Source organism: Mastomys coucha, unplaced genomic scaffold, assembly GCF_008632895.1.
Source record: "Mastomys coucha isolate ucsf_1 unplaced genomic scaffold, UCSF_Mcou_1 pScaffold7, whole genome shotgun sequence".
NCBI classification, from domain to species: Eukaryota; Metazoa; Chordata; class Mammalia; order Rodentia; family Muridae; genus Mastomys; species Mastomys coucha.
In genome coordinates, this window is record NW_022196913.1 from 21871737 (window position 1) to 21882142 (window position 10406).

The following is a 10406-nucleotide window of genomic DNA, read 5'->3' on the forward strand; positions in this document are numbered from 1 at the left end:
AAAAAAAAAAACTGTGTGGAATTGATACAGTGACAGGCAAGTAGATCAATGGAATAGAATCGAAGACCCAGAAATGAACCCACACATCCATGGTCACTTGATCTTTGACAAAGAAGCCAAAAGCATCCAGTGGAAAAAATACATTTTCAACAAATGGTGCTGGTTCAACTGGTGGTCAGCATGTAGAAGAATAAAAATAGATCTATTCTTATTCCCTTGTACAAAGCTCAAGTCCAAGTGGATCAAGGACCTCCTCATAAAACCAGATACACTGAAACTAATAGACAAGAAAGTAGAAGAAAGCCTAGAACCCATGGGCACAGGGAAAATTTTCCTGAACAGAACACCAATGATTTATGCTCAATCAATAAATAGAACCTCATAAAATTGCAAAGCTTCTGTAAAGCAAAGGACACTGTCAATAGGACAAAATGGCAACCCACAGATTGGGAAAAGATCTTTAACAACCCTATATCCAATAAAGGTTTAATATCCAAAAATTTACAAAGAACTTAAGAAGTTAAACTCCAGAGAATCAAATAACCCTATTAAAAATGGGGTACAGAGCTAAATAAAGAATTCTCAATCAAGAGATCTCAAATGGCTGAGAAGCACTTAAAGAAATATTCAATATCCTTAGTCATCAGGGAAATGCAAATCAAAATGACCCTGAGATTCCACTTCACACCAGTCAGAATGGCTACAATCAAAAACTCAGGTGACAGAAGATGGTGGTGAGAATGTGAAGAAAGAGGAATACTCCTCCACTTTTGGTAAGACTTCAAGACTTTAAAAATCAACCTGTTGGCTCCTCAGAAAGTTGGAAATAGTTCTACCTGAAGACCCAGTTATACCACTCCTGGGCATATATACAAAAGTGCTCCAACATATAACGAGGACACATGCTCCACCATGTTCATAGCAGCCTTATTTATAATAGCCAGAAGCTGGAAACAACCCAGATGTCCCTCAACAGAGGAATGGATACAGAAAATGTGGTACATTTACACAGTGGAGTACTACTCAGCTATGAAAAACAATGACTTCATGAAATTTGCAGGCAAATGAAGGGAACTAGGAAATATTATCCTGAGTGAGGTAACGCAGTCACAAAAGAACGCACATGGTATATATTCACTAATAAGTAGATATTAGTCCATAGTTCAGAATACCTATGATACAACCCACAAACCAAATGGAGCTTAAGAAGGAAGACCAAAGTGTGGACACTTCGATCCTACATAGTATGGGGAATAAAATAATCACAGGAGGAAGGAGAGAGTGACCTTGGAGGATTAGATGGTGGGGGAGAGATAAAAGGGGACAGAATCAGGTACTGGAAAAGATAGGAGAGAAACACAGAGAGTCAGGAAATTGAATAGAAATATGTAGCAGTGGGGAATAGGGACCTGGGGGTAACCACTAGAAGGTCCCAGTGGCCAGGGAAGTGAGAGGCTCCCAGGACCCAACAGGGATGACACTAGCCAAAATACAGAACAAAGAGGAGATAGAACCTGTAGAGACCACTTCCAGTAGATAGACATGTCCCCCAGTTGAGGGATGGGGCTACCCATCCATCTCAAAATTATTAACCTAGAAATGTTCCTGTCCAAAGAAAAGATGGATAAAAAAATGGAACAGAGATTGAAGGAAAGGCCATCCAGAGACTGCCCTACCTAGGGATCCATCCCATCTGCAGATATCAAACCCTGACACTATTGCTGATGCTAAGAAATGCTTGCTGACAGGAGCCTGGTATGGCTGTCCCCTGAGAGGTTCTGCCAGTACCTGACTAATACAGATCCAGATATTCACAGTCAACCATCAGACTAAGACTGGGGACCCCAGTGGAAGAGCTAGGGGAGAGACTAAGGAGCTGAAGGGGATTGCAACCCCATAGGAAAAACAGCAATATCAACTAACCAGACCACGCAGACCTCCCAGGGACTAAACCACCAACCAAAGAGGATACATGGAGGGATCCATGGCTCCAGATACATACATAGCAGAGGACTGCCTTAACTGGCATCAATGAGAGGGGAAGTCCTGTAGAGGTTTGTTTCCCCGGTGTAGGGGGTTGCTAGAGTGGTGAGGGGGAATGAGTGAGTAGATGGAGGAGCACCTTCATAGAGGCAAAAGGGAGTGGGGAGAGGATATGGGGGGGGGTTGTGCATGGGTAACCAGGAAGGGGGGTATCATTTGAAATGTAAACAAATAAAATGATTAATAAAAAATAGCCTATGTGGGGAAAAATAGATAGATAGATAGATAGATAGATAGATAGATAGATAGATAGATAGATAGATAGATAGATAGATTTTTTTAAAGTGGCAAAGAATGTACTAAATTTAGCTTTTTGGTTAGTTTTACTTTACATCCCAATCCGAGCTTCTCCTCTCTCCTCTCTTCCCAGTCCCTGCCTTTCACCTCTTCTTACCCCCACCCATACATCCATCCTCTCCTCCGAAAAGGATAGGACTCCTATGGATATCAACCAGCCTTGGCATTTCAAGTTGCAGAAAGACTAGGTGCATCTTCTCCTACTGAGGCCATGCAAGGCAGCTCAGTTAGGGGAAAGGGATCCAAAGGCAGGCAACAGAGGCAGAGACAGCCCTGCTCCTGCTGTTAGGAGTCCCACGTGAAGACTCAGCTGAACAACTGTTATGTATGTGCAGAGGGCCTCGGTCCTTCCTAGACATGCTCTCTGATTGGCAGTCTAGTCTCTGTGAGCCCCTAGAGGCACAAGTTAGTTGATTCTGTAGTTTTTCCTGTGGTGCCCTTGAACCCTTTGGCTCCTTCAATCCTTCCTCCCCATCTTCCAAAGGATTCCCCAAGCACCACTTAATGTTTGGCTGTGGGTCTTTTCATCTGTTTGCATCAGTTTCTGGGTGAAGCCTCGCTGATGACAGTTAAGCTCCAGTCCAAGCTCCAGTGTGCAAGTACAGCAGAATATCATTAATAGTGTCAGGGATGGGCTCCCTCTCATGGCATGGGTCTCAAGCTAGGCCAGTCATTGGTTGGCCCTTCCCTCAATTTCTGCTCCATCTTTATCCCTGTACATCTTGTATGCAGAACAAACTGTAGATCAAATCTTTTGTGGCTAAATTAGTGTCCCAGTCTCTCCTGGTTACAGAAGATGGCCAGTTCAAGCTTCATATCTCCCATTGTTAGGAATCTTAGCTAGGGTCACCCTCATAGACTACTACGAGTTTCCATTACCCTAGGTTTGTAGCTCATCCCCAGAGATGCCTTTCTCCATTCCAGTTGTCTCTCCCAGTCCTCTTTCCCTGCATCCTTCCCCCACTTGATCCCTCCTGTTCCCATCGCCATCCCATCCCACGTCACCCCCTCCCCATCCAGTTCCCTCCGTCCATCTGCATCATCCATGTCTATTCTAGTTCCCATTCTCTGTGAGATTCAAGCAACACCCCCTTGGGCCCTCCTTGATACTTAGCTTCTTTGGGCCTGTGGATTGTAGCGTGGTTATTCTGTGATTTATGACTCATATCCATTTGTAAGTACATACTGTGTTTGTCTTTCTGGGTCTGAGTTATCTCATTCAGAATGATCTTTTCTAGTTCCATTCATTTGCCTGCAAAGTTCATGATGTCATTGCTTTTAATGGGTGAGTAATACTTCATTTTTTAAATAAAGTATCCATTCTTCACTTGAGGGACATCTAGATTGCTTCCAGTTTCTAGCTATTACAAATAAAACTTCCATGAACATCGTTGAGCAAGTGTCCTTGTGGTATGGTGGAGCATATTTTGGGTATAAGCCCAAGAGTGGTATAGCTAAATGTTGAGGTAGAACTACTCCCAATTTTCTGAGAAATTCCCAAATCGATTTCCAAAGTGGTTGTAAAGTTTGCACTCCCAACAGCAGTGGTTGGGGTGTTTGGATCTCGTTACTCCACTTACTCAACATCCTTGCCAGCATGAGAGATCACTTGTGGTTTTGATCTTAGCCATTCTGACAGGAGTAAGAAGGAACTTCAGAGTCCTTTTGATTTGCATTTCCCTGATGACTAAGGATGTTGAACATTTCTTTAACATTTCAATCATTAGAGATTCCTTTGTCAAGAATCTCTGTTTAAATCTGTACCCTATTTTTTAATTGAGTTCTTTGGTTTGTTGATGTCTAGTTTCTTGAGTTCTTTATATATTTTTGATATCAGCCCTCTGTTGGACATAGAGTTGCCAAAGAACTTATCTAAATTTAGCTTCTTTAAAATCAAACTTTTATGGTATGGAATTAAATGTTTCTTTTATTAGTAAATAATGACTTAGGTTGGGGTGCTTGGATCTCATTACAGAGTTTTGATTCTTTTTCCTTCTCTTTCTCTGTATCCTATGTTCTTATTTTTCTGTACCTTTGCCCTTCAGCCCACAGTCATGGAGTATAGTCTCACTAACTCATGGGACCACTCATCTGGGCTTAGGAGAACTGGGATCATAATTGAGTACTTGTATATTCCTTTTACATTAGGACTAGTTGATCAGCACACAGAGTTGTTGCAATGATTAAACTAAAATCAGTGGAGGGCTTAGAACTTTGCTTAGCACCGTGGTGTTGCTGTCAGTACTGTGATTACGTATGTAACCGAATCTTTCCATACATGAGAAGGAACTGGCTCCAACCTTATTCCTTGATATGTACAAATAAAAGATAATTAATATAGATGCATAGAAAGACAGGAAATGCAGAAAATAGCTCATTTCCATCATTTCCTCACTCAATTTACAGGTATGCTAATCTTGGCTTATTTACAGAATTCCCAAAAACATTTATTAGCCTCTACTTTTTTTAATTAGACTCTACTTTTAAAAAGTATATAGATTTACCTGGTCTTTCCACTTTTATAACTTCTGCTCCAAGATCTCCTAAATTCATCGTGGCAAAAGGTCCTGCCAGTACTCTACAATGTTAAACAGTGACAGATAAATGACCATCTCAAGATCTTTGTATTAACTATTTTCTTAAGTCAGTTTAACACAGAGAAGCTCATATAATGCTAGCAATGATCAAACTTGCTAAAATTGAAATTTTCCATATTTATAAAGAGATTTAAAAACTATAGAATTCTATCCTGAGGAAGAAAATTGAAACTAAAGCAAAGATTTGCATATAAAAAGGCTTTATTTATAGAAGTAAAAATTGAGGAATAATTTGGGCATTTATAAATGTCATCTTTTGAGCATAGGAAATTATTCAAAATACATTGATATGTTTAAAATATAGGTAAAAACTTCAGAGCAGTGGCAGCACTTTAATCCCAGCACTTGGGAGGCAGAGGCAGGCAGATCTGAGTCTGAAGTCAAAACTGGTCTACAGAGTGAGTTCCAGGACAGTCACAGGTACACAGAGAAACCCTGTCTGGAAAACAAAAAACAAAAAAAAAACAAAAAAGAGGGGGAACATAATTTCAATATACTTATAATTTGAGGGTAGTTAATTATATGCAAATATGAATATTTGGAAAATGATAAATGCTACATTAATTGTCTTTGAAATTATAGGCCAGAATTTCTTTTCTGTTCATTTATCAAAACTTCAACCTAAGCATGTAAATATCTCCATATAATCTAAAAACTTATAAAGCCTTTTCAAAAGAGGGGGAAACTCAATCACTAATCTGCAGGTAACCCAACACAAACCTTGTAAGGTCCAGAATTCTCACACCCTCCAGCGGCTTCATACTGTCACAATCTGCCAAGACAAATCGCATTGAAGAATAGACATTACAAATTTTTACAAAGTAAATAATACGTAAATCTTCATATTCTAAGTAATCTGTTGCTATCAAAAATAATTTTCCTTCTCAATAATTCTATTTGATATGTTACATAGAAACCTTGGCCTGTCTCATTCAAAAAAAAAAAACACAAGGTTCTGCAGGAACTATGAGGGATGGGTTCCCAACCTCTCTCCTCGGCAGGCCTGAAACACAGAACCCAAGATGAGGAAGCCTGCAGAGACCGCGGGCTGCCACTCAGGCCTCCCTCACCGAGCACTGAGTGGAGCCTGCTACAGCTAGATGGATGTGATAACTTCATCTTTCCACATCAGCACAACTGGGCCAGAAATGTACTCCCCAGAGCATTCTTTCACTTTCTTACTTCCTATTATTTAATTCCCACTCTTGCCTCTATGTCTCCTGATTGATAGTTTTGAGTTTGTTACTGCTCCATCTGGTTTCCAGACTGTTGTATGGTAATTCTCTACCCACTATTTTACTGTGCATTCTCTATCAGACTTTCTTCTGCCTCTCACGAACTCCCCTCTTAGTCCTGATACCTTTCTTTCCCAGCCTTATACTCACTTTTCACTTCTTGATTTCACCATCAGTCGTTTTCACAATGACTAAAATCTATGAATCCTCAGTATTTCAGTTTGTAATCCTCCACATCAATTGTTTGTTTTTCTTTTCAGAGTTATCTCAATCTAATACTTATCCCTGTCTTTGCTTACCTACTTTCTTCCCACACCTAATCTTAGTTACTAAAATTAGTATATGTCATACTCCCCATGTTTCTTTATCCTCCAACATTTACTAAAGGCACAAGGACCACAACCAATTAACACATTTAAATAGGCCAACAGAGTATAGAAAAATCCCTCACTGAAACTCTCTTCTAAAGTTATTATGGATTGTAACTGTAAGTCGACAGTTACAACTAGCAATCAGGAGTCGTGACATAGCTTAGCTGCTAAAGGCAATTACTTCCAGCCCTGACACCCTGTATTCCATACCAGAAACACAAAAAGTAGAAAAATAAAAACTCTCACAAGTTACCCACTATCTACAAACATTCACTGAGGACATGCACATGTTTTTGCATACACACACATGTTAATTAAATAACCAGCCCTGAGAAGAGCTGGTGAAGGGTAAAAACATGTTCAAAATATATCATATGAAAAAGTTAAAGAAAAATGGAGAAAAGCACATGCACCCAAGCACGTCACTGTGACAATCTGAAAAACAAACCTTTTTTTTTTTCTAACAAAAGAAGATATGAAGCATTTCACAGGGCAGAAAGGCAAACATATGTAAAGACCTGCTGATCAGGACAGTTTCAGATTTCTTAAAGAGGTGTGTGTGTGTGTGTGTGTGTGTGTGTGTGTGTGTGTGAGAGAGAGAGAGAGAGAGAGAGAGAGAGAGAGAGAGAGAGAGAGAGAGAGAGAGAGAGAGAGAGAGAGAGAGAGAGAGAGAGAGAGACAGGCTGACTTGGTATCCACATAGATGCAATTACCAATGGGAGCCAGAAAATAGTGTTGGATTTCCTATAGATGGAGTTACAATAGTTTATGAACTTCCCAATGTGTGCTGGGAACTAAACCCTAGTCATTACAAGATCTGCAAACAGTTCTAGCCACTGAGCCATTCCTCCATCCCTGCAGTATCAGATTTCTCAATGATACCATTAGAAACTAAAATGGAGCAAAACCTTTAAAAATTCAGGGTACAGAAATTTCTTCCTTATGGTCCAAATGCAATCAAGATACAAAGCATGGGGCTGGAGAGATGGCTCAATGGTTAAGAGCACTGACTGCTCTTCTGAAGGTCCTGAGTTCAAATCCCAACAAACACATGGTGGCTCACAACCATCTGTAATGAGATCTGATGTCCTCTTCTGGTGTGTCTGAAGACAGCTACAGTGTACTTACAAAAAAAAAAGATACAAAGCATGTATGAAAATAAAAGTAGGAAAAACAACATTACTTATGGGTATCCTTTCTCAAAAAAAAAGTCTCTAGGAGTCACTATTCAACAAAAAGATGAGTAATAATAATAATAATAATAATAACAATAATAATAGTAATAGGCACTGGAGCACCCAAAGAAGGAAAGCATTAGAGAAGATGCTGAGGATCAAAATGGGGTACAAATGGTTCAGGATACTTAAAATGGAGCAGGAAAAAATGTGTTAAGCAAAGTAGAGACACATGGAGAGAAGAACTGGGCTGCAGACACAACACAAAACCCTTGTGTGAACTCACCTTTGAAATATTAAGTCTACTGACCTGAAAAATGGACCCTGTCTTAGTTAGGATTTCTACTGCTGCGATGAAACACCATGAACAAAAAGCAAGTTGAAAATAAAAAGGTATATTTGGCTTATACTTCCATATTGCTGTTCATTATTGAAGGAAGTCAGGAGAAGAACTCAAACAGGGCAGGACCTGGAGGCAGAAGCTAATGCAGAAGCCATGGGGTGATGCTGCTTACTGGCTTGCTTAGCATGGCCTTCTTCAGCCTTCTTTCTTACAGAACCCAGGAACAGCAGGCCAGGGATGGCACCAGGCACCACAGGCAGGCCCCTCCCCCACTGATCACTAATTAAGAAAATGCCTTACAACTAGATCTCATGGGGGCATTTCCTCAACTGAGGCTACTTCCTTTCTGGTGGCTCTAGCTTGTTTCAAGTTGACATACAAAACCAGCCAGTACAGCCATTATCACCCTAACTACTCTGAGATATCATATCCAGTCCCTTTTTGACAAGATGACCTTTTAACATCACCTGTCATAATTTCTGGCTAACTACCAATGTTATTCCCATCCAATAGCACTGCAAATTAAAATTGTACATACAGGAGAACTGCCCAGGGAAGGATAGCAGACACAACAAGGGAACTGCTGCTCCTCAAGAGATCTCAGTGCTGTGCAGGGACCCAAGGCAACTACCAGGAAGGAATTACCACCTTAGCTCTAACACACACCAGAATACCAGAACACTGATGCTACAGACACCAATGGATCCTACTCAACTTTCCCACATGTGACATCAAGTAAAACATGCTAGATCTAGACGGTCTGAGAACTTTACCCTTCAACACATCAGAGCTGTACCAGCAACTCATTCCACACATACTCTTTTTTGTTTTTTAACGTCTTACTTTCATGTATTTGATTTCTACTCTTGCACATGTGCCTCACGAAGGCTTGCTTGTGCTTGCATGCTGCTCAGTTAGGTTGCAGGGTTGTTTGTCTCTCCACCCAGAGACCATTAAACACTCTTTCCTATACTCACCAACCCAGCTCAGTCTCCTCCTCTTAGCCCTAGGAGTTTCTTCTTCCTCTCATCCTAGCCTCCTTTTCCTTCTTGATTGTGACCTGCCATAGATTTAACAATCTGTAAAATCTGTGGGCCTGGAGCTGGAGAGACAGCTCAGTGGACGAAAGTGTTAACAGCTCTTGTAGGAGACCAGGTTCAGTACCCAGCACCTGTATCAGATGACTCACAACTGCCTGTAACTCTGTGGCCACCTGCACACATACAGAGTGCTTAAACTCATGCAGGTACATGTATGCATGTGCTCATGCACACACACACACACACACACACAATCAAAACAATAAATAAAATATCAAAAATAAATAAAATCTATGGGCCCCAAAGTATCCAAATCTTTTCATCACAGCTACTTTACCCACCACATTTTTTTCAATGTAGATCTAATATTCAATTATCACCCTACCCACTGTACTTTTCTCACACTCCTAAGTTTAGGTAAAATTTAAATATACTCCATACTATCCCTTGGTTGTCTGCCTTCCAAGACTGAAGTCAAAGGAGTCACTACATAATGATAATATGAAGCACCTAGTGTTGCTATCCCAGTTAAAATGCTATTCAGGGGACAATACAAACTTTATACTAAGTATCCTGAGCTCCTGGCCTGAGGAATTATTTTCTGAACTATATACACTCAACCCCACTACATACAAGTCTGACTTGAATATTACAAATACTCATAACAAAAATAATATAGCTAAAACATTTTAAAAACCTAACAAAGAAATAACACACATGTAAATACTGATGAAGTAACAAAGAAATATATAAAACCAAGATACTACAACTCCTCCAAAAATGACTAATCTTACAGCAATGACATTTATTAATAGTAAATTAGATGAAATCCTGGACAGAGAACTTAAAATAATGATTTAAATGTGCTGAAAAAAGCAAATTAAAAATAAGACCCTAAACAAAAGCACAAACAGGTAAATAAGAGTGAAAAAACAAAATATGAGTTCAACAAATAGAAATATTGAGGGAAATCTATTTAAAACACTAGAAATGAAGAACATAATACATGAAATTTAAAAAAAAAGTCTCATATGCCTTTAATCCCAGAACTCTGGAGGCAGAGGCAGGAGGATCTCTGTGAGTTCAAGGCTATCCTGGACTACAGAACTAGCTTCAGGACAGCCAAGGTTAAAACACAAACAAATGAATATTCTGTCTCAAAAAGAAGAAAGAAAGAAGGAAAGGAAGGAAGGAAGGGAGGAAGAAAGGAAAGAAGGAAAAGGGGACATCCCCTCACCATATAATAATTTGAAAACTAAATGTAAAGAACAAAGAAAGATATTGAAAGTAGAAAAAGTGAGATGC

The 10406-nt window shown here is 39.8% G+C and overlaps 1 protein-coding gene across 5 annotated transcripts in view; it reads right to left on the reverse strand.

The window, feature by feature from the left end:
- The window catches only part of Sugct (succinyl-CoA:glutarate-CoA transferase), a 474328-nt gene that overhangs the window by 443882 nt on the left and 20040 nt on the right, over window positions 1–10406 (reverse strand). For 3 of the 5 annotated variants that reach the window (XR_004114937.1, XM_031358181.1, XM_031358178.1), the window contains exons 2-3: window positions 5658–5709; window positions 4845–4918 (exon numbers count right to left, since the gene is read on the reverse strand). Coding sequence is in view for 4 of the 5 variants with exons in the window: in XM_031358178.1 (XP_031214038.1) it covers window positions 4845–4918; window positions 5658–5709 (126 nt within the window). In the remaining variant the exon portion in view is untranslated. Of the gene's footprint in view, window positions 1–4844; window positions 4919–5657; window positions 5710–6322; window positions 6371–9038; window positions 9122–10406 lie in introns of all 5 variants that reach the window. The other 2 variants (XM_031358182.1, XM_031358180.1) reach the window with 2 other exon arrangements.